We start from the raw sequence: 24970 nt of genomic DNA, 5'->3' as shown, positions 1-24970 counted from the left end.
AATCTCATCTCACCTTCGTAATAGCTTTTAAGTGGAATAAAATCCCGTCATTGATAAATTGTCTCGCCATTGTTATCACGCGCTGCCCTACAAGGATAAAAATGTCACCACGATTCTAATGGAATTTTTAGCTGCCAAAAGACGCTGAACACAGTCACATGTGCTGCACTCACAAACCTCTTTTTTTATTTAATTAATATTTTATATTAATTAAAAGATCAACTTGCCATGGTTAAACTTGATAATAACACAAAAAAAAAAAATGTTGTTTTTAATGGTGGTTAAAATGTTACCAGTTTCAAATATTTTACTTTTTAAGAGAAAGTCAACCATTTCACTTGTGTAATGGCCAATGAGCCTTTCAAGAAAACCTAAAAAAACCCCTGGAAAGGGCAAACTAATAAGTTCACTACTTAAAATGTGTATAAACTCAGTAAAGACTCCTAAGACTGTAAAATCTTCCATCTGATTGTAGAATTTTCATGATGCAAATGCTTAATTCAATTAATAGACATTCATATATAAAGCCTACCGTTAACTATTTAGACTTCAAAATGAATGACAACTAGCAGCAATTTCCAGATTCAGCTGTACATAATAATCTTTATTTACAATAGAAAACCACTATTGACATTCAATCGCTACTCTCCATTCATGGCTTAAAACCAGGGATGCCATGTTGGATCCATCATGCACAAGTTCCTTGGTGTCAAAGCAGCTTCTACCAACTCAGTGACACCCCTCTGCACCGACTGTGGTGGGTCCACAGCATTTTCCTCCTGATGCAGCACAAAATGGGAAAGAAAACAAAACACGTCCATCAGCAAAGGAAACGAATTAGTTTTAGATCTTCCGTCGATCACATTTTTGGGCATCATGCACATTGCCGCATCATGACAGATTTGGGACAACAGTGACCTTTCTTATCATATATGCTTATTGACTGCTTCACAGAAAGATGAATAATTTCTGTTCGAATAGCTACTTCTGTAAAGTCAATATGAAGAAATTAGCTACTTTTGTCTTAGTTTTAACTCCAACCAATTAGGGTTGCAATGCTAATGATTTTCCTTATATCTGATCCAAACCATAAAGCCTTGGTGCTTTAAGTTCAATCCTGAACTCTACAATATTCTAAATCTCAGCTCACCATAAAGAATGTGTGAGATGATGATTCAAGATATCCAATGCAAATCAGGCAGCTTATCTTCAAGCCTCACCACTACAATATACGTGATGGTTTTGCCACAGATTTACCAAAATATGTCAGGGCATGTATCTCTGCTATTCATAACTACCAAAATATGTAATTGAGACATCACATTTCATGGGATATTGGAGATAGAGGTTACCTCTTCAGAGAGATACTGTGGAGCAATTCCAGTGATACGGTTGATGACATTGTCTACGTTGGTAGTGACCTTATGCTTGAAATCAGCAGGGTTCATACTACTCCCACTGGCAGCAGGTCCCAGATTCAACCCAAGTGGTCGTCTCCAAGACCAAGACAGAAGTTCATCACGGAAAAACATGGCTAATTGATGCCATAAATGTTTGCTTTGCTGCAAAATAGAAATTTGAAAACATTACATCTGGATGATATCCATCAAAGTAACTCACCAACTAAATGGGTGGTCACCGAAACTTACTTTTGGTGAAACCACAGCCTGTGCTGCAGCACACATGGCAGACACAATAAGACCTTCTACTCCAAAATGGGAGAAGAATGCCTGCATGTTCCTTGTTAGCCGAAAAGGAACGGGTTCATTGAACTCAATCATGCCATTTGCATCATATGCAGGGTGAAAATCTGTCTGGAAAATCTTGCCAGTGTTCTTAGCAAATAGTATCTTATTTGGAGACCTTCCTCCGATCTGCAGCATGAAAGACATGAAACTTGAAAGCGCTAACTGGATTGCAAATTGCTTTTTAAAAGCCCACATATGATTGCCACTCAGAAGAGTCTTGTAAATATACTGGGAAAAGATGCCATCAGACACATAAATCTTAGTTATCTCATTGTAAGCTTGGAGGCGAAGATCTACAACAGCTTCAGGAGAGATTTGGCCAGATATAGCTTGGTTTAGTTGCTCCTTGAAGTAGGTGATTGGGAGATCTGCTTCTCGGTCATTCCTTGCACAATGGTTCTCATACACTTCAAGAAAAGTGCTATACATTAAATCATCTTCGACCATGCGGACCTGCCCATGCAGAAAATAATTATCAGAATTACAATTCAGATAGGTCCTTGTTAGCACTATCAGGTGCAATCTATCAGCAAAAACTGTACTAGTAAGAAAGAGGAAACAAAGAACAGAAAACCACGGATTCAATGTCCCGCTATAAGATGCTATTTCCTGTCTTTGTATGATTTTCATCATGCTTATCCATTTAAAGATTCAAATAAATTCAGCAGTGATAGGCACCTGGGACCAAACAGGAATGATGATTGGAGTGTGAATGCATATATGACGACGTCTTGATTCTTTGTGCTTATCAAACATCTGGTTCATTACACGGAAAAGCTGCAGTATTCGTTCATCACTTCTTGCATTAGGGGTCAAGGATGTCTGGACAATGAAATGACGTTGAGAACCATCAGAACCAATAAGAGTCAGACGCCTGAAGCTGCTTCCATGCCTTCGAACAATTGGAATGTCAGCTCCAACCCTGTCTAACTTAACTGTGTGGTCTGGTGCAATTTCCTGGAAATAGTTAAATAGTATCATAAAAACAAGAAAAATAAAAACAATAAATACGCTATTGAATACAAAAAAGGCTCTAAATTTCAAAAGGCTAATGATGTGGTACAAGTTCCAATAATAATATCAGTTTCCAAGATCTATTCACCCATACCAGACAAGAAAACTTCACTATGCAAAGCAGAAATCCATCACAGAAATTAATATGTCAAGTGCGGCTCAATTACCTGATCACAAAAATACTGTCCTGGAACCTCTACATCAACAACATGAAAGTCACGCAGAACCCTGCTTTCCTCTTCAAGTTTCAAGACAGTTGGAAACCGGTCCTCTACATTGCTCTGTAGAACATTTTTCCAATGTTTCAATCGAGCAGTCAGTTCGGAAAGAGTGGCAGGGAAAGTAGCTATGCTTTCTGGATCAAGATCACGCTCAAAATCCTGTTTGTAATCTCTCACAAAATCAACATGCTTGTTCACAGCATCAACAGAGAAGCAAGCCCTGCAAACACCAGAGAGTTCTTTCTTGAGAGATTGGGGAACCTCTCCTGTAGTGGCAGTTGGGTACTTGTAGCAGCGGTGGAGCAGTGCATTAACCACAGCAAGAAGTCTCTCCTCTGGCAGAGTCACAAACCGGGAACCAATTTCTGTAAGTAGAATCTGCAAAACCAGAATTTCATTATGAACCAAAAGGTTGAAAACCACTTTCTATTTAACTAAAATAATTCAACATTAGTGGGGAAAAAAAAAAAACAGTATTCATATTATCATGGACGAGCATTTAGAAATAGAGAACTTGGTTTCTTATTATTTCTCCTTTTCCATGAGGTGGTAGATATTCTGTCATAACATGTATAAGAGTTTTGTGAGGTATATAATAAAAACATAATTGAAGCAAGAAATCTAGCATGACAATCATCACCTCAAGTTCACTAGCCAAATTACTGTGTTTGCTTCTAAGAGCCTCCATTATCTCCTTTGCAGCTTCAAAAGCACTGGCAGCAGAAGCAACAAAGCCCAAAGCAACATTACGCCTCACAGCATTCTGACCACTTTCACTGATCATCGAAGAACTTTGTTGTAAAGTTTGATCATTCCCCGCATGCACACTGCTTTCAACTGCTGTGGATCTTTCAGGTTCATGTCCATGAGTGTTTCCACCATCATGAGACCCAATCACACCACTAGACTGAGTGCCTTGATGAACAGTATTGTCTGTGGCTAAAGCACCACCGCCTCCATGACTCTGCACTCTCGCATTTCCATCAGTCAATCCAAGAGAAGCAGCCCCAGCACCAGATGCATTTTGCTGCATTCTTTGCTGAGCCATTGCCAATCTACCTAGTTCAGATTTATTTGCAACATCACGACGCTCAAGCAAATATGTGCGGAGCCAGTAATACAAAGCCTGTAAAATTTTAGACGGGAGAAAATCAAGATTAACGTAAAATATGGCATAACATATTTGGTAACAATCTTTTGAACAAGGAACGACATCTACCTGTGGAAACACAGTGGCAATTTTCAGTAGAACAAGTTTGCAATGAGGTGCCTCTGTCCTCTGCAAAGAAAGTAATAGCTGTGGAATCCACGAAAGCCAAACCCAGTGGGGTATTTGGTCCAAGTATTTATCAAATGCTCTCCCCACAGATTCACTGGGAGTATCAAAGCTGAGAAGATACAGCACCCGAGCTAGATGGCTTCTGGAATTGGAAACACCAAATTTGATGCCTTGAAGAAAGCAGCTAACAGCATATTCCAGCCAAATTTCATCTTGAGTATCTCGATAAGCCTGAAACACCAGACAGCAGATCAGTACTGGGTAACAGAACCTGGCAACACACATTGTAATGCAAGTAAATAATAACACATACCGTGTCACAATAATTCCCCCAGCTTATCCATCCTTTAGGCAAGTTTTTGAAAAGGCTGATAGCATTTGAATATGCAATATTGGCATCTTCAGAGTCATTAAGCTTCAACAAAAAATCCCCTCTAAGACGAAAAATCTCAGCTTTGTGTTTCACAGGAAAATATTCCAGATTTGTGCTGTTAATCAAATTGAGACCACTGGTAAGCTCTCCCTTCATCTCCAGATAAGCCTTTGCCTGCTCTCTTATCTTAACAAAAGCTTCCTGCAAACATGAAACAAGAGAACCGATGACATACTTCCTCTATTCTCCATCCCAAAAAGGAGAATCAGAACAGCACAATCACCAAAGAGAAAAGAAAGGACAAAAAATTGATGTGCAAAATACACAACAACCAACACACTGCTTAGTTGACAATGAGATTTACTAGAGCATTAACAGTCCATGACTATTGAGGATATTAAAAAACTAGAGTATTCATAAAAATTGAATATTTAAATAACAAATTCCAATACCAGGCTGCAACATATTAATTAAGAGATGGTCCCAAGAATATATATTAGAAAATAGTCAGGACAATCCTACATCTCCTTATAAGTACCCGCCAATTCAACAAAGCAGCAAATAAAAACACCCATGATAGATGTCAATCTTTCAGCAGAGGAAAAATTTTCTGGGCCAGAAGCAAAGCCTTCTAAAGATTTCATACCTGCACTTCCATGGTTGAATGGCCATACATCTTTTCAAGAATTGTTACACAAACATCATTAAGGCCTTGCTTACGAGCAATATGAGCAAGCTTATTCACATTCCACGCTTTGTCACGAAATCCGAGGTGATAAAGTTGTGGATTTGTGGTTACAAAATCCTTGAATGCATCGATTACAGAATTATACATTTCATTACGCCACTGGAGCAGATCATACCAAACAGACATGTTATCCCATTCATTTGGGGTTCTCAGTCTCCAAGTTTCAAGGATGTCCTTGAGATCTGCATAGAGATTACCATGCACACCAACAGAAGTGCTAGAAAGTTTGTTTCCATTTGCAATGTCCACAAGAATTCGAGCAGATTCTTGAACTTCAATGAGCTGCTGGAATTGCTGCAAAAGAGGAATCCTGGAATGTACAGACATTTCAGGCAACTGCCACCACTGTTCTAAAGCAAGATCAACTCCTTTTCCCACACTGTTTTCTGCATCACCCACACCATTTGTATTTCTATCATGAAGAGCAAAAAAGGCTTGAATTAAACGGAGTTTTGGAGTTTCTTCTACTTGAGCCTTAGGGATCACATGATCCTTCATATACGCCCAATCAGGCAATTTCCAGAGGTTATCAAGAAGAATTTCATAATTCTCCATACTTTTACCAAAGTCAACCAATGCATCCCACTGATTCAATTGACTTGCACAGTAAAGCCACTGCTCTTCCCAGAGACACATCTCAGCCTTAGGTACTGTGTTATTATATGTGCCTTGTGTTGCCTTAACCATGGCTTGATAAAAGAGGCTTTGAGCACGCTGCCAGTAACCATGCTGAACTAGTGAAAGTCCAGCTCTAGTTTCTGCAGTGATTGACCTCTTTTTCCACAGCCCACATCTCATATCTTCTTCATTGAGCAAACGATAAAGCTCAGCCAGAGACTCAGAGCACTTTGTTTCATTCATGAATAGCATGACATGACTTTCTAACAAAGCCAAGGCTATGTGCCATGCATTATATGTTTTTCCAATGTACTTAATAAGCTCACTTGGCATCCGAGGTTGTGGGTGGCTCAACTGAAGGCCTTCTAGGAGAGCTTGCACCACATTTGGTCTACTGGCTTGCTGCTTCTTGTGATAATCTTTTGATAAGAGAGTAATCATTGGTTTAGCTAATGTAACTTGTTCTTCTTTGTGCAGGGTCACCCAGACAATGGGAAATACCAGCCCCCACAAATGGTATGCGACATTTGCATCTGTATGGGCCAGTTCTCTTAATGGAATAACCAGATCAGCCACCTGGAAGAATATAGGAGTAGTTAAACCTCAAATGACATTTAGTAAAGCAAACCTCTCAACTCACATGCTGGGCAGGACAGCAAGAAAAGCACTGCACAAGGACATATGACATCAATAAAGTTAATAATGAAGCAGCTGAATCACTAGCTGCTTTCAAGTGATATTGAGATGAAGGTCCAGAGGCAGAATATGTATTGCTTGTATTATTTATAAAACAATCGTTGCTACTTGAAAACAACGATTTCAGCAAAATGGGGTACGCAACAAAGCACAAATATCAATTGAGCACACTAGAGTCTACCAACACTTAAAGTTCATGGTCATACAGATACTTAGTTGTTAAAGCATGACATAGCACTGAGTCGCAGAGATTTAAATATAAATGCAATAACCTGAAGTTTATTCATCTCATTCAGAAACTGAGCATGCTTAAGAACAAGACTATCAAAAGTGAGAGGAGCTTCCTCAGAACCCTCTGGAACATCAGCAACCAGTTGCTGCATCCCAGAACTATCCGGAAGGGAACTTGAGACCACAACTGGCTGAACCCTGGCAGAATTAGGGGCAAGAGTGATTGGTTTGTCCTCAACTAAGATTGCCAGAAGAAGATCAAGACCCTGTTTGAGCCAGAAAACATCACTTAAAGCTTCCCAGTCCTGGAGTTGGATAATATATTGCAGTCTTGCAAACAATGATTTCCCAAGAGATTCATGATAAAGCAAAAAGAATTTCTTCCTAATGTCAGGATCTCTTGCTCGTAAACCAAGCATGAATTGTCTTTCCACCTTCTGAAACACATCCTGGCGTAGGGCCACCAAATATCTGGACGTCAATGAAGTAATATAGTTAAAACCCTAATAAAATAAGAAACACCAATTATCTCAAAATATTGCTTACTTTGAATCAGCACAAATTCCATAAAGAAGCTGAAGATATTTCCTGTCCCAATCTTCATGAGCATCAGGACCGAAGTTTTGCTTATCAACTTGTGACAGCTTTTGAAGAAAAGAGACTATTTCCTTATGACTGATAAAACCGCTTGATGTGACTCTTCCTGGTTTGCAGAAATCATCTTCAATCCACCCTTTTATAACATCTAAAATGCAAAGAAGCACGCTAGAATCGGTGCCTTTCTCTGAAAGCAAGGCATTCAAGACTTGAGTTACAGATCGTTTGCAATCAGGAACAACCATCACTTTTTCACAAATAAGCTTCAGCACGGATTTTAGATTACAGATGACTGCTCCGAGATCAGCACCTTGACGAGAAGAAGACACTGCCGAATCTGGATCAGTTCGCTGACCCTGATGTAGAGAATAACACGATATAAAATCAATGTTAGTGAAGAAGGGCAGTACATTATACATTACTACTAGTGGTCAAAGCTCCTTGAATATAAGTCGTTCCCTATCGCTATCGGTTGAGGGTCCTGGGTGATCCTAGATAGAAATAGGTTTACTTTTATTTTTTATTTCTGTTAGTGAAAGAGAGCAGGATATGTCCTCTGTTAATTTCAGGTTTTGGAGGATGAAGGCCTGCAGAGTTTTGTGGAAACATGCAAAGCTTGCCATTAATTGGAGATTTGGTCAGAGCACAGCTAAAATATTCATCAAAATCAAACCACATCTAGATAACTGCTTTGTCATAGAATAGTGTTTTTACTGGCCTTTATGGTGTTCTGCTTAACATGGATGGAAGTGATATCACATGATTTAAAAGCTCTCAATAGAGGCAGATTTGCATATGAGCATGTGAAATGGTGCAAAAGGATCCATAAAGTCAACCATGACAGGTTTGGAATTGAGGCTGGATTGTTGTTGGTGGTGTTCTTACTCAAAGGGCCTTCCAAAGAGTTTCATTAACTAAATATTCAAGAGGGATTGGTATTACCAAAAGTTTTAAGTTTTGTTTATCTTTTGGTTTAGTCCCGGAAGATACAATATTCTTATGGTTGCAATGACTCACTTTCCCTCCTCAAAGGAAATAGTTGCCCACCAGCAGAGAAAAGCCACACAACTCGGTGTTTATCACAACACAGATTAAGCATATTAGATGAATATGGCATGGATGTATGTCAAACAAAGAGTTGTGATTCAAATTTCTGACACGATACCAAAGAAGCAATAGGTTTTCCCATGTATGAAAACCAACAGATAGAATGTTGGTGCAATGCCATTCTGCTTCATGCAAATTCCATTCGTAATTAAAGCTTTTTCATGTGAGTATAGCTATTAACTAGTTTAAATGTTTTCTGCAAAAGCATTGGCATGAAAAAAAGGAAAGGAAATGTTTTACCCCTAACAAAAAGAAACCAGAAAGCACATTAGGTACTATGTAAGTTTAAATGGAAAAAGAAGAAAGGAAAAGAAGCAATGACATACTTGTCTCAAATGAGAACCTGCTGATGATCCCATATCACGTGCTAGTCGTTGAAGGATACGAACCAATATGGGTGGTTCAATGTACTTCCCCACCTCTGTCAGGGTTTTGATGACAAGCAGTACAAAGGAAATCGAACTAACAGATGTATCCTCACCCAATGTCTGAGGAGAGGTAACAGAGTCAATGTGCTTCTGTATCAAGTCATCGACCTTCTGATACAATAGCTTCACATCAGGTGGTGTACTGGCCACATCTGGTGGAAAAGCAACAAAAACCATCTTCAACAGAGAGCACAATGACTTTCCAGCATCTAACATTTTCTGCTTGAAACAGGGTTCTAGAATCTGATATAAACATAAGAGAAACATGAATGCCAAAAAATAATGATTATAAACCCAAGGAATAAAAAAACAAGCAAGTGCTTATTATATGTGACTACCTGAGAGATCTGGTTTATGTTATTTCTAATGAACAAATGAGGTTGCTTCTCCAAGACCTTATTCATTACATCCAAGCCCTGAGCAAGAGCTGTAGAAGGATCCTTTGACTGTGATGGTTGCATGCTGTTGAACAATTTTTCTAAGTAATTGAACTTAACATTAGCATTGGGCCACACCTCCAAAGCTTGTGAAAGTAGCTCCAAGGCTTGTTTGTACATAGTAGTAGCTTCCTTGTCCTTGGGCTCTATGACCAAGGCAACCTGTTCCACACAGCGGACTACATTGTCAACTTTTCTCTCCATACTAAATAAAGAAAAAGATAACTATTATATGAAATGCAGCTGCTCCACAACAGTGTGATAAAATAGGTGCAAAATTTGACCAGGCACAATGATGGTAATGTAGATCATAAATGATCTCGATGTTCTTCAATTTGCAGAGAGATGCAGACTGAAACATTTTATCCATCTTGGACACAGATCAGCTTTCTATCATGGTGTCAGTGTAACTTCATTTTTTGTACATTATGCCCTCATTTCTGCAGGTTTTGCCACCTTGAATTGGAAAAGATTGGGTAGAAGTAGAAAGATCATTTGACTAAACAGGTCATATTTTAGCTAAATTCAATAGGTCTTACACTATTTCGTAAAGAATAAATAGTATATAAGAGTATTTTGGTTGCAATATTTTGATTGTCCCGTGGTCATCTAATTCATGCAGGTTATGCACTACGCTGTAAAATCAAAGCCTACCAAGGATCTGTAAACAGAAAATGCAAGCATTTATCAAATGGAAAGCAAGATCTCATCAAATCTTGCTCTCGTATTAAAACCAAAGATGAAACAAAAGACTCACTCTTATAAGAAAATTGATAATCATTTCTTCCATAGCAGCATTAGGCTTGAATTCTTCATCAGGTTGGCCACCAGGTCCAGGGGTTTCTATATTTGGTATTGATGAGGCAACACCAGGTGACATGACACAGATGGATTGAAGACCAGGTTCCACTTTAACTCTCTTACTTGCATCTTCAGGGAAGGTAGATCCATCCACAGCACGCTTAGAATCAGTACCAGCATACCCAGGGTTAAATCCATCATTAGACTGACTGGGGACATCACTATCAGTCATGACTTTCATTTCATGTTGCCTTTGCCTTTCCCAGCCAACGACCAACCCAGCAAGTTCTATGGCAAGGCGCCTGTTTTCTGTTGTTGTGTTGCATGGCAGTCCAAGCCGACTGAGAGAATTGACCATTTGGGGAACAAACTGTGCTCTGCAGCTGTAGAAGAGATCTGAATGACGCACAATAAGCTGGAAAATGTGAATCAGATTGGGAATCGAATGACCTTCCTCAACCAAAATTTTTTTTGTGTATCGTATCCAAATTGGCATCCGAGAATCGCCGAGAGGCAACCTCCGTGGTAAAGCTGGCATCAGTATATCAAGAGCCTGCTTGACCAGAAGTTTATTTTCCGGCTGGCAAGTTCTGAGAAGCGCAACAAAAACCTGCATTTTTTAATTTGTGTAAGGTCCATTTTCATGATATGTGAGGCACAGGGGTAAAAATAGATGCAGTAGGTTTACATGTTTTCTTTTCCTGCATGCTTGATCATTATTTCAGACTGATGATAGCATATCAAGATTTGTAGGCAGAATTGCAGGGTTATATAATCCGCACATAGGTTGTTCTTCAGTGATCACAACCATTGGTGTACTCTATAAATTAAACTCTCATAATGTACAATCCAAGAAAAGCAATTCATGTAGGAAATGGGTTGTTTACACCCATTTCATTTGACAGAAGTTAGGTTGAGGTTTGAAGGTTATGTCAAAAGATATGATATGAACACAACTTGACAAATAAGAGAAAAGAGACATCTCTGCAGAAGATTTGTCATTAATTATTTCTTAAGGTACCTGAAGTATAATTTTTTCTGGGGCCTGATAGGCTTCCAAGAAATGGCACACATTCACAAATGCCCACTGCTTACTAGCACTGTCCTCACGTTTGAGATGATTCCAGCCAAATTTAATGAGCTCTTTCCGATGATGAACAAGGTCGTTTTGGAGATATTTTAGCAGTAAAGTGGCGAGCTGCAAGAGTTCTATCCTCAAAGGCTCATCATATTCAGCAGAAACCTAATCACCAAATTAAGGAATAAATTAATGCACCTACAATATTTTGATATATGGTACTTTCATTAAGGAATAAATTAATGCACCTACAGAATATTTTGATACTATGGTACTTTAATTAAGGAATAAATTAATGCACCTACAGAAGGCACAATGACAAACAAAATACATTAAATAAATAAAAGAAAAATGAAACTTCCAAGGGAGAACCTCTTCTGGTGGATCAAGAAGTTTGTCAACAATGGTTTTTATAATACCAGGGTCAACAACCTCCCAGCTTTGGCCATTCTGGAAAGCATGAGCAAGCATCGGAAGAATGAGCATTTGCATAACAACCACCAAATGATCATGACCAAGTTGTTTTGATTGGAAAAGGTTCAAGAAATGCAAGAGGAGCGCTCTCTTCATGTTTGGCGGATATCCTTCTGCGACCTGATATAGAATGATAATTTGTGCAAAAGCTATAAAAGCCAAATGAACTAATAAAAGAAAAGGTAATCTTCACTATGGGGAAAAATCAGCTTAAGTACCTCAATAATATAAAACTCCTTCAAAAAAGTGTAGTCAATGCGACTGTGGAATAAGAAGATGGAGAGGATATCAAAGAGAACATTAACTTCTTTTTTGTCATGACGCAAGTAATTCAGGAAGCATTTGACAAGCCATTTGCTTTCTTTAACCTGCATTTGAAAAATGAATAAAAACCAAAGGTTTTAGAATAATAAGTCAATCTAACTCAACCAATTAAGTGGACCTTTCATTTCTTCAAAATACAGGCACTGTTTGTTTGATTCACAATTAATATGGTCAACATTATAGGATTGATAAAAACTGATTGAACCAACTGCAGAACATTGTTGCAAAAGCAAAACCCAACTGTGTGCAAGGCATATGCACATAAGACCAATTCAAATTTTTTTCCTTTAGTTTTTGGGAGCTGAGGCAGAAAGACCATGCTTTCAGCAGAAGAAGGAAAAATCATGAACACACTTCTGTGCAAGTTAAGCATAACTAGAATAGGGCAATGATAACACAAAAGGCAGTGTTTAAGGCAATTGAAGAGATAAAAGATAGAGAGGAGAAATTCAACCAGCTATCACTAATCAAATTCAGTGTTCAACATTGTTTTATAATCAATTGTGTTATGAGAATAAAACTTTATTGTTCCCCAGTCAACAAGGTTATCTCAATAATATTATAGCCAAGAAGAAACTTGGTACGGCAGATATTACCATAAATGATTAGTAAACTTACTTGCACCAAGTTTAACTCCTGTTCATTGTGCAAACGGGATACTCTAGCGGGTGACTTCCATACTAGTACCAACGTATCAAACACAAGTTGATTACTATGCAACCAGCCCGGTATCAATTTGACCAGCATTTTAATAAGTGCAAGACCTTGAAAATAAGCATCCAAAGTTGCACCAGTGGGGATAGATGGTAAATTTGCACCGTCAGCTGGAGGGGCAACAAGACTTTCTTCACCCAACAAAGCAGAAGGTGGAGTTGAAGAGCTAGAAGTCATCTCCACGTCTGATTTTGGCAGAAACTCAGGAAAGGCACTTGCAAGTATTTTCTGGGGGGATTTAGCCAGCTCGTCTCTCAATGGTTGGCCAGCATCTGATCTCAAAATGTACATGAACCTGCATTTCACAAAAGAGCAGAAAAGGTAAGAACACCAACAATGTCATTTCCAGAAACATAATTTAGAAATTAACTCCAGTGTTTAAGCTTACCGCCTGAAGTATTTTGGATCACTTAATCGGGCTAGAAAATAATCAACAGCTAGTGTTGCATATCGATTTAAGAATTTTGTAAGAGGTAGACGATATGGACTGTTAATTTCACTGTATACTAGTCCAGGAGGAAGAGCCCCTTCCAAATCAATAGTCAAGGTCACAAGTTCATCAAGAAACTTCAATGCAGCATGGGGAAGTAAGTGGAATAGCTCAATGATAGCTGCACAGAACCAGTAAAAGGAATCACAATTAGGAATACACATACGTAAATTTAACCAAGACGCACAAAATCAGACCACACATGTTCATATCTCACCAAGCGTCTATGCAGGCATACATTACATAAGCTGCTAGCTAGGCAAACAAACTGTGTCCACTAAAGTGGATGGTCTAGATGCTTACCTGCTGCAATTTTCGGCTCTTCACCAGCCTTCCATGACTTTATACTCTGGGAAAGCTTGTCAGGTTCCATCCATTTCTTAAGGTGCTCCAACAGCTTACCACCCAGGGTGACATTAAACCAGCTAGACAAAAGTTCAAGCAAGCGAGCCAGACCTTGCAAAAGAGGCATGCTAAGATTCTTGGTGTGAGCCAAGTTAACTAGAATAGGCCTGAGGCTGCTCTGCAGAAGTTCTTTCGGCATTCTTTGCTGGTTAATAACCTAAAAAAAGTCCAGACAAATAAGGAAAGTAATTTCTGTTAAATAAAAGCAAGATCAGAAGCAAAAGCATTCCCAAGCCAGAATGAGAAAGCGAATAATATGACATGTTGAGTTCATTAGAGAAACTTGAAGAAGTGTTTTTATAGGAAGTCAAATGGAAACTGAATAAAACAGATAGCTCATGATGGATGTATGGGAAAAGGGGGCTTATTTTATTTATTTATTTATTAGCCATTTGTGATGTGATATATGCTTCTCTCCCCCTGGTTCAATGTTTCCATTTTTCAAAAAAGAAAAGTACACTTATATTCCTAATGCATTATGTTAATTCTTGGTCAAACAATATTATGGACAGACTTGAATATACACATCAGTTGAGATGGGATACCCACAGAATCATCTATGAAGATCTCTGCTCCTTGCAACACAGCTGTTAAATGTAAATTATGTACAAAAACTGAAATCATGGCCAAGCTATAAGGAAATGGAGATGAATATCTACATGCAAGCTAAGCCTCTGAGAAAAGCTAAACAATACCTGGCGTAACCCCTCCTTGGCAACAGCAACAATTTCTGGTGTCCGACATGTCAAGGACTTGAAGAACATGGAAATGATCTTTGCACGCAATTCAGAATGATTTTGAGTCTTGAAATCAGCCCATGCCATAGCAGTACAGAGTAGCTCAATGCAAGCTGTTCGAAGCTTATTTAGTGACAAGGTGTACTTGGGGTTCATAAACTTCACAGCCCATACATTTTCATCAGCCTCTGCTATTTGCAACGCTTCTTGCAGAAAGTTAACTAGCTCTTGAGTCAACTTGAGAAGTGGCGGCCTCAAGGCCAGGCAAAAATTCAGAGCTGTAACTATCCCAACCTATAAGTACCAAATCAGGTTAGCAAAGAAAATTGATAAATTGCATTAGTTGTAGGCAGCAACACAGCATACCTGTTGATCAACAGTCTTTGACCTGAGTGGCCGTGTGATATGGGGCTGAAGCAAAGGCTGATACAGAGGCTCAAGTAACTCCGATACCTCACTACCAGTCCTACTAGCCAATAGTGCCAAACATGATTGCACATTCTTTCTTACAATAATAGATGCATTGGGATTGAACAATTCTGAAGCAAGAAAATCAACTACCCCTTGAAAACTTTTCCTGCGTGGTTCACTGTTAGCTTCATCAACATTATTCACCACACGAAGAACCTGTGTAAGCACTTGACTAGTCTCATCCTGCTCTTTGCTTGCATAGGGAGGAAGTCTTTTGAGTACATAGACTAGACCCCGCACAATTCTTACTTGGAAGTGGCACAGAGTCTCAACAGTTACCTTTCCCACCAAAGCACCAAGTCCCATAACACCTCCCATCTGTGCTTGCCATGTCGTTCCATAGCAACAATGCAAAAGACGTGGAAGAAGTTGCTCAAAAACTGGGATGCAAACACTTGGGGGTGGTGAATATACAGGATTCATTGATGGACTAGACACAATCATAGGTGTACCAGGGCCTGCTCTTGACATCAGCACATCACCATTTTTTGAGCGAGCAAGGAAGAGAAGTGTTTCAGCAAAGATATTTAAAGCATCTAGAGCAGCTTTGGCATGGACCCTATTGTCATCAGATAGCACATCAACCAAAGCATCCAAGAATATCAAAGGGTCCAACTCTTTCAGATTAGTGCTAGTCTTTGACCTGGAACTGACACTACTACTTGATGAAAGCATAGGCCCACCAAGAGCACTTGGAATTGAAGGGTTATTTGAGTTATAATCTATATGAAATATCATAGCAAAATGGCGGCAAACATTGACAACAAAATCATCTTTGGGGTCATGCAGATCTGGTTCAGCACTGGAAGCAATTATGGTCATTAACAGAATCTTGAAAACTGATTTCTCAGCCATAAGCTGGGTTTTTGTCTTCACGCCTAAATCAGCCTGAAATAATACACCATATATGTCATTATGCAATGCTGTACCATTCTACACAAACGACGTCATAAGAAAGAATTAGTACTTTCTGTTCAAATATGAAGAAAATTCAAATATGACAAATTAATAGAACAAAGGGGATCAGTAAAAGGAGCTTATAAATATCTTTATAAACATATATTTATGCTATAGAGAGTATGAGAGAGTGTGGGCCCCAAGGTGTCTCTCTCTCTATCATTATATATTATATTTTTATTAGAGAATATATCATTTTACTTTAATATATTTTGAGTACAATAATAATGTATTAATTATATATTAATAATCTGATAAAAAAAAATTACATAATTAAACAACACTTGCAAGCTTTGAGTGATAAATCAGAATGAGCTAAAATTTCATAGGAATAAAATGCTAAATTGGTTAAAGATGAACATTTGTGAGATTGAAATATTAAACGAACAATCTTATCTAAAATTGAGGAAGAGAGGAAAATTTGTTCTTAACTTTTGTAGTGGTGTTTGGAGGAAGGGATTTTCAGAATTTTTGAAATGCATTACGAAGTGTCCTAGAAAATTTTAACTGAACTTACTAAAGGGAAAAGGTATGAGAAAATAATGGAGATGGTGAACAGCAACAAGGCTTGGTGGCTGGATATTTCATGCAAAACAAGAATTCCCAACATGCAGAATATACAAACTTGAATTACAGAGACATTCCATCACAATGCACAAGACACTCAGGTTAATCTACTGAAGTACTGGACCAGGCACTATAAAGCACGTGCTGGAAAAGAATGTACAAGATGGTTTTGGAGACCATGTCATCCATAAAACAAACAGAAACAGGAAAAAGAAAGGGAGATAGAAAAAAAAAGTCAAAATCAAAATAAGAGGACACTTGGATCCCTGTGAATATCAGCTAGGGAAGTGCCTCAGGAAGTGCCTGCAGCATAGCACTACAAAAAAGCAAGAAAATCAATCCCATGCCACAACAGTACCGAAGTCAGTATTCCAAAGATGATAAGATCCAAAGTAAATTTTTGTTTTCCTTTAAAAGGATGGGTGGAACACGAGGATTTCCTATGAGATCACAAATCCTAGCATTATTCAGGCCCAACAGCAGTCAACTTCAGGCACATTAGTGGTACTATGATTGCATCCACATCCAAAAGTAAATTCAATTCAAATGGACATGACATTGGTACTGTGGGAAAACCTGAAATTGCTAATGTAGATTAGAAAGCACTAACAATTGAGATTCAGCAGCATTTCAATCAATATTTTTCAACTACCTTTATATCTGATGTCTCGGACCTACGCCAGGATGAATCAACTGCAGAAACTAAGGTGGTTGACAGCTGTCTGGCTGTATATCCCTCATCAGAAACATTCCCAGGCAAATTAAGCTGAGATGATAAGCAAACACGGAGGAACTTCAAAGACTGTTTTCTGTAGAAAGCATCCATGCCACTGTTTTTGTTTATGACAGCTGCTACTGCAAGATTTATGCATCGATCCAAAGGCACCAAAAACGGAGTTGAAGGCTCAAATGTAAGTATAAGACGAAGCCCATGCTCTGGGTTATCTTTGCATTCAAGTGCAAGGGGCTCTTTAAGAAAACGTCTGTTGCGGCCACCTAACTTGCCAAGGAGTTGCAGAGCTTTTCCACCCCAGGGATAAGGTGCAGGCCTCAGGTGAGACCATAAGGATAAAATTACCTCTGACATGACATTAGCCATACTGGGTTCCAGGAAATCAGGATTTAAACTATCTACCCAAAATTCAAGTGTTCTTAAACCTAAACTCACTAGGTCATCACTTCCCTTCAGACACAAAACAAGAGGTCTCATAAGACGTGGAAGGTGCGGCAGCAATGAGCTTAAGCGTGCAGGCATTGTTAAGCATAGTTCAAGTAAAAGGTCCCTCATATCTTCACCAGTTGGACCCTCTAGCATTGTCAATAACATATTCAGGCAGGGCTGTAACATTGGAATCAGATCCCGGAGGAGAAGCTCAAATTTACATCCAGCAAGAGCCCTAAACATTGTTCGAAGAAGCTGCATATAACCAAGAGGTTTTTCAACTTCAGTAGCATTCTTCATGCAAACTTCCATTATAACAAGGACATGAGGCTGCAAAATACGTTCAAACTCTGCAGGTGCTTTAGAGACAGCACCAAATATAAACCGAAAGAGATTCAGAACCAGTTTTGCTGCAGGTGAATCTGGGTTCTTCAAAACATCAAGTTTGCTGCATACAAGAAAGTTCACCAAGACATCTGCAAATGGGCGATATACTTTCGAAGATTGCAAAAGCGAAGAAAAAATGTGAACCAGTTGAGTATTGCTAATCATGCATTCAAAAAGTTCAGGCATGCACAATGAGAACATGTCCATAAGATCTCGAGGTTCCATTATGGACAGTATTTGGGAAAATAGATTAAGCATGTCCCTCTCCTCATCCTTCTCCTTAAAGAGAGCTAAACAATGCACCCCACTCTTCAGGACACCTGAGGCTTTCCACACCTGTTAAAAATCAAAGTCAGACCAAGCCAATCGAGAGACAAGCAAGAAGATGCATCACATAATACCTCATCTTCTCTCATCCCTTTGAATGCTTGGGGAGCCGGTAAGCTAGAAGACGGTGAAACAAGCACTTGAGAATGTGTTCCATGCGTGGAAGGAGAAACCTAAACCAATGGAATTAAGCTATGAAAAAGAACCCAATGGAATTAAGCTATGAAAAAGAACAAGAAGCTAACACGTAAAGAAATGTTAAATGAAAAGCAATTTTTGAACGTGGTTAAATTTTGAAACAGAAACCTGTGATCGTGGCAAATGTGCATGAGTGATGCTCCATATAATAGTCTTCATTCCTGAAAACATAACCACCCAAAGATTCTTAAGTTCTCTGAGAATAGGTAAATTAACAATTAGAAACATAATTCAGAAGCATTCATCTCCATTGAGTAGCATCAAATGGTGCTTGAAACTCTATAGGTTATCATAATCATCATCATAAAACATTGAAGGAGAACAAGGATGGTATTGGATTATTACCCATAACTAAGGTCTTGATCAAATTCTTACAATCACTGACTTCCTTAGAATGTTCCACCGGAACTTGCAAATTCAAAACTGCCTGCAACCAATTACAAGTCAAGATTGAAGGAAGACAAACCCAAGATTGTGTATATGATGGATTTGGAAAAGAAAATATCAACCATTTGTATTCATCCATCAAACGAAAGAGGACACTCCTGTAACACGTCAATGACAGTGCTTCACTGAAACATGCAAAATGTTCTAAATATTTTCCAGTACACAAGGATATTTATGCACAGATATTCAAAATAACTCCCGCAATACTGGAGAAAACATTTAATGTTTTCAACCTATGCAAAGTTCATTGATATATAAAATAAAGAGATTCACAGATAAACTAAAAGGCCTTTTATTTCAAGGATCAACTAAACACATTCTATTTATTGATACAACAACTTTCATGTGAGATACTTCAGGACTTTAGCAGTTTGCTTTTACCAGAAACAACTAACTTGATCACAGTTAGGCTTTAGCAGTTTGCTTGACCCACAAACAGCCAACTTGACCACAGTTAAAGTTCCATGTCTTAAACCATGCGCAAATAAATAGCACTTCTGAAGACTGCGTAACCTCAGGCCATTGCCAGTATTTTTTGTTGAATCTATTTCTAGACTCCAGCTTTGGTTCAAGGAAAGCAAACTACAGGTGATATTCCAAATGCTTTATCACAGGAACCTTCAAAAGGGTTCCAATACACAAGCAACAAATAAACAAGTCCTAACAGCATACAGCTAGCAAATACTAAAAACTTAAATCCAATAGTAACATAGAGCAGTAGTTTATCAATTGTGGAACATAGTAAGTGTAGCAATCTAGCAAGGCTTATCATTTGTAACAATCATATCTACAGAGTAAAATTTAAAATCAGAGGATGGGTTAACAGAGTATATTCTTGTAACAGCAGAAACAAGAAGCGTGAAGAACAAGAGCTAAAGTTCAAACTGGTGCGTCATGCAACATTAGACAGTGATTTAAAAGCACGTGGAAAGTCACAGAGCAACCTGCACAGGGAGTTCAAGCTTTGACCTCAAAGTAGCACGCTCCTTTCCATCCTCCCCTTCCTCCAACAGCTATCAACCAAAAAGGAAGTGCATTAATGATCACAGGCAAAAATATATGATTTGAAGACGAGAACAAGAAAATAGAGAGCAAAGAAGACAGGCTTCTGAAAAATGGAAAGAAAAATAATCAAATATTGCTATCTAGAAAGAAAAATGGCAATGATAAGGCTATCAGAAAGTTGGCCCAACATACTTAGAACCTTGAACAAGCATGTGGATGCAAGTATGCCATTTAATTAACACGGTGCAAAAGGTCAGGAAAAATCTTATTATATTTCAATTTATTTTCTGTTTTTTTAACTAAAATATCAACAGAATTGTTTGAAGCCGACAATAAGAAGGGCTATAGCAAAAACTAGAGCAGGAACACTTGAGAGCTAAAACTCTGCAGCAAAGTACTTTAGATAGGTACCTCCAAAAGTAACATCAAACACCTAAACATATTTCGATGAGCTAGTATCCAGCAGAGAATAGTAAACAATAAAAAAGGGGGCTTATGTTAGCGTCACTGCATTTTTAGACCATATCTGATTGCATCTGCCTTTAAATCCATAACAATGAAGAAACCAGATAAAATAACACAAATATTCCATCTGCTCCAAAATGCTAATCAGAACTATGCCAAAAGATGATACTTATAAAGGAACCATCCTATAACCCAGATCAAACAACGACATGAACCTGTAGATTCCTATCTCTAATACAATAGTTCCAAGGTATAATCCAGATCAAACAACAACATGAACCTGTAAATTCCAATCTCTAATACATGTTCCAAGGTCATGACATACTTCACATGCCAAGACAGTTTAGGCACTGAAAACTAATTTAACACCAGCTCCTGTGACTGAAACATGAAAAGCTAATGATATCCACAAACTCTCAGAACGAAAAATACAAGATGAAGATTGCATGTTAACTATAGAAAAAGTGAGAAAATAAAAGCAAATGGCATCTAAATACACTCGAAGCATCAACTTAACCATATCCTAGCACCAATTGCTGCACGAGGAAAAAAAAACAAGAAGCACGCGTGCCCTAAACTTCAATCCAGTAACTGACCAAAATTTTGTCCCAACAAAAATACCACATGGAAAAGGGATCACCAAGCAAGGATTACCTGCGGAATGGTGCGCTTAAAAGTGCTGAATTTGCCAACAAAAGCATCCAAAATACGCCCCTGTAGGACCGCATAAGTTATTCCCAAGATATAATGAGAAAATCCAACCAAAAGATATTTACAATACTTAAACTGACGTTCATACCAGTAAAATCCGAGCTTCATCCATGGTTGAATGGTCCACACCTTTCTCAAAAATTGGCTCTACCTAAACCCGACAAAAACAATTTAAAAGAATAAAAAAAAGGTCTGTGGAACTAATCATAATTATGCCCCTAATTAGGAAGCTAAGCCTTCAAGGACAGAATAAAGTATACACACCAGATTTAACATTAACCGGGCACAGGTGGTGTGGATGCTGAGAGATAATGAAGCATCATGCATGTTACTTGAGAACAGGTAAATAATCCGTGACAGCTGCAGTAGAGTAAGAAAGAGGAAGTTAGAAGACAGATTTTCAATAAGAAGAACCAAAAGAATCTCATGGATAAAATATATTGAACCAGGAGGAACTTTTTCACTTTTTATGTTAATAAACTGGCAACAGAACTGACCAATACGTGTCTAGTACAGTGCACAACACATAGGTGAGAAAGCAAGAGATGAAATAGTAATTGAGAAATTTGATATCAGAAAGTAAAATTGACATCAGATATCCCATAAGAAACAGAACCTGTGATAAGGAAAGGTCACTCCGAACATGATGAACAATCTCTGCAAGTAGACTATAAGCCAATGGCCTCAGAGTTTCATAGCATGCCCGACCAGTCCCAACTAGAACTCTAGAATGGATAGGAAAACTAAGTGTTAAACAGGAAATGTTCAGTGCCAGAACCACCAATAATGAAATTCTTAAAATCGAAGGGCCAAATATTCACAACTATCTGAAAATGATCGGAGTAGATGTACATACCATCAAAAGGAAAATTATAAGAAATTTTAAATATACAAACTAAAAATAAGCAAAATAAAATATGGACCAGGAAAATTGGCTCCATTTTATACAAATAGTTGCATAAAATACATTCTGAAGAAATGTGATGGACCTCTTCCAGTAAAGCCACCAACCACATGATGCTTCCTTGAATAAGCTCAGAATCAAATGATTCAATCTTTTGTCAGCAATTTATACAGAACCTCTATCAATTTATTATTTTCCAGGAGTAGGTATAGATTGCCAACTGTGACGTTCATGTTCAATTTTCTCTTCCTCTGTTGTAATTTTTGCATTGAATTCTTTAACACTCAGTCATTACTTCACATAGTACCATTAAGCCCACACAACAAACAGATTAGAGTGCTATTTCAATTGTCTTCCATGTGCCCCAAAAATTTAATAATTAGACAGTTTTAGCATCTCCCGAGAATTTGTGATCATGAAAGCTCATTGACACGCATGACCCATAATAAGATAGAAGATTTTACCGCTCTTCTAAAAGTGTGTCAATTAAAGGAAATAAACCCCTCTTGAAATCTGTCCCTAGAACATGTTTTAAGGCAACTAGCAGTTCCTGCACCAAATGTGCTCAGACATCAGTTTTTGAAACTACAAGAGACCAACATTCATAAAGAGAAAATCAATTAAAAAGCAATCATTAACCTTTCTAATGGCTACAGAGTCTGAGCATGTAACAAGCAAATTCACAATGCTTTTACATATACTTTCTTCATGTGGCCTAATATAGTCAGCAAAACTCTTCAACAGGTAGGTTAAGAAAGAAACTGTCTGCAAACGGCAAAATAGTGTAATTAGTGTAATGATATGATAGAAACAAATTGTGGTGCACATAGTTCTGGAAGTTTGATTACAACAATATGATTTCTGCCGAAGCTCTATTTGTTATTTCCACAGATATCAAATCTATTTTATGTACCACTCCCCCAGCTTTTTGAGGACAAAAGGTGGCAAAATTGAAGAGTAGCTCTAAGCACAAGAAAGGATGTCAAGTTTAGATCAAAACAGTAAACTTCCATCCATTTGGGAGCAGAGGCACATAAAGCTTTTGTGAATATGTTTGAAAGTTTTTACATTATTCAAGTAAAGAGTTGCTAGACATTTTATATGCTCTAGCACTTAAGTGATCATTCGTTGGATCCTTACAGCCTGGAATCCCATTGCGCCTTCACATCCTCAAATTAAAATCTAAAAGCAAGACAAGAAACTACTTCAAGTGGTTTCACAAGCCCACGACAAAAGATTTTAACTTATTGAAGGAGCTTCAATAACATCACTGTTTCTGCAGTCATGCTAGATTACAGAATCTAAAAACATGAATATCTTCCGATAACACCATGATTCCAAGGCAAGTGAGAACTATGGTTTCCCTTCAAAAACAATCTCTCTTATTTATAAACGTGAAGAGCACATATTTAAGTCATTTTAATGACTAAAAAATCTACTCTAAGAAAAAACTGGTTTTCTCCCCTCCAAAATCAGTATAAATATACTAACAGCTAAGTGCTGCCTTAAGTCATCAGCAACATCTACATGAAACGAGCTTTATCTCATGCAGGAAAAGACAATGAACGGACATCATGAGCAAACGAAACTTACCTTAACCTGTGCACCCTTCAGTTCAATGAAGTTAGTTTTCAGATGGGGAGGAACTTTGTCAGGGCCCGGGACAGATATTGCAGCAACCATCAATGGCAATAAGTGAGGAATATTAGTTTGTACAAGACGGCTATACAATTGGAACAGAAACATAACCACAAGTGGACTCTCAGTAACTATCTTAAATGAACGAGTACTAGGATTAAGCTGGCCATTCCCAATGTGTCCAGTACTCAAAAGCCCTTGATCTGAAGAAGTAGAAATTTCCATTGGTTTAACATCCTCAACAGCCGCACTTGTGTTATCAAAGAAATGGCTAACAGTCAATCTAAAATTCTGGTAAATCTTACATACAAAGTCTAAAAATGGCTGAACCTCATTTTCTAATGTTGGCCTAAAATTCCTCAGAAGATCAAAAATAATACGAATGCATATCAACCCATTTTCTTCATTATCGGTAGTAAGCACTTGCATTGCAACTTTCAAAAGATCCTGAACAAAGGGCCGAAGAACCTCACTATGCGGTAAGCGATTCAGAATCTCCACCACAATATTTCGTAACTTATGCTCAGAATTATCTACAAATTGCGGTTTTGTAATTTGTAACAGAATAATAGAAGATGCCGGGAAGTAACATTTAAGAAAATTCAAATACTCCGCCGTGTGCGCAATCTCAAGACTATCCCGCACCTCTATAGCCATCTGTAGCCTCGTTTGAATCGCTGTTCAAAAATTATAAACAGAACATAATTAAGAAAAAGAAAAGGGACTTAAATTTCTATAACTATTATCAGCTTTAACCTAATAAGACTATCATCTCTCTTATATTACTTCAAGTTCCATGATAAACAACAAAAAACACACAAATTACACTCATTTCCTTCATTTTCTCAACGAACTAACAGGAAAATGAAAAAAGAAGGGGAGGGAAAGAAAGACTTACGGAGGTCAGGCTCCACGAGATGGCGAGAATGCTGCTCGAAATTCTGAATTGGACTCATGGCGTCAAAAACCCTAAGTTTTGTTCTCAATTTGAATTTCTAGGGTTTTTCTAGGGTTCCATGGTGGTGAACTGCTGCTAAACTCTCTCGCTTCGGTTCTGGTATAATTTTATGGTTGTGTAAAGAGAGAGAAATTGATTTCTGTGAGAGAAATTTAGGGTTTTAAATTTGAGAGTGAAAACTTGGGGGATTGTATCTATCGGCTCTGAAAGGGAAGGGTGAAGAAGCACTGCTATTAGTCTATTACTAGAGGTG

At 38.1% G+C, this 24970-nt stretch overlaps 1 protein-coding gene across 1 annotated transcript; it reads right to left on the bottom strand.

Moving 5' to 3' along the window:
* Positions 1-450: 450 nt before the first annotated feature.
* LOC133695043 (uncharacterized) lies at positions 451-24970 on the bottom strand. Its single transcript, XM_062116796.1, has 35 exons — positions 24658-24970; positions 23715-24436; positions 22761-22886; positions 22586-22671; positions 21834-21942; positions 21482-21577; positions 21306-21368; positions 21161-21220; positions 19981-20049; positions 18935-19016; positions 18698-18750; positions 18466-18564; positions 17168-18400; positions 14887-15879; positions 14479-14814; positions 13682-13940; positions 13277-13499; positions 12793-13183; positions 12069-12218; positions 11749-11970; positions 11320-11541; positions 10255-10908; positions 9399-9659; positions 8959-9303; positions 7475-7881; positions 6970-7399; positions 5282-6577; positions 4576-4836; positions 4203-4493; positions 3624-4109; positions 2930-3361; positions 2427-2705; positions 1650-2201; positions 1353-1562; positions 451-779 (listed from the first exon to the last, which is right to left on the bottom strand). Exons 1-35 carry the CDS (start codon positions 24713-24715, stop codon positions 660-662), a joined length of 11676 nt encoding a protein of 3891 aa, XP_061972780.1. The 5' UTR covers positions 24716-24970; the 3' UTR covers positions 451-659.

This window comes from Populus nigra, chromosome 5 (assembly GCF_951802175.1).
Source record: "Populus nigra chromosome 5, ddPopNigr1.1, whole genome shotgun sequence".
NCBI classification, from domain to species: Eukaryota; Viridiplantae; Streptophyta; class Magnoliopsida; order Malpighiales; family Salicaceae; genus Populus; species Populus nigra.
This window is presented reverse-complemented; position numbering and strand designations above follow the sequence as displayed.

Bases quoted from the DNA above. Each gene is read 5' to 3' on its own strand.
- LOC133695043 (XM_062116796.1), bottom strand. From the start codon at position 24,715: ATGAGTCCAATTCAGAATTTCGAGCAGCATTCTCGCCATCTCGTGGAG. The intron at 21,943-22,585 runs GTAAAATCTTCT...TATCCATTCTAG, and splicing joins GACACACTTTTAGAAGAGCG to AGTTCTAGTTGGGACTGGTC. The intron at 7,400-7,474 runs GTAAGCAATATT...ATTGACGTCCAG, and splicing joins GGAATTTGTGCTGATTCAAA to ATATTTGGTGGCCCTACGCC.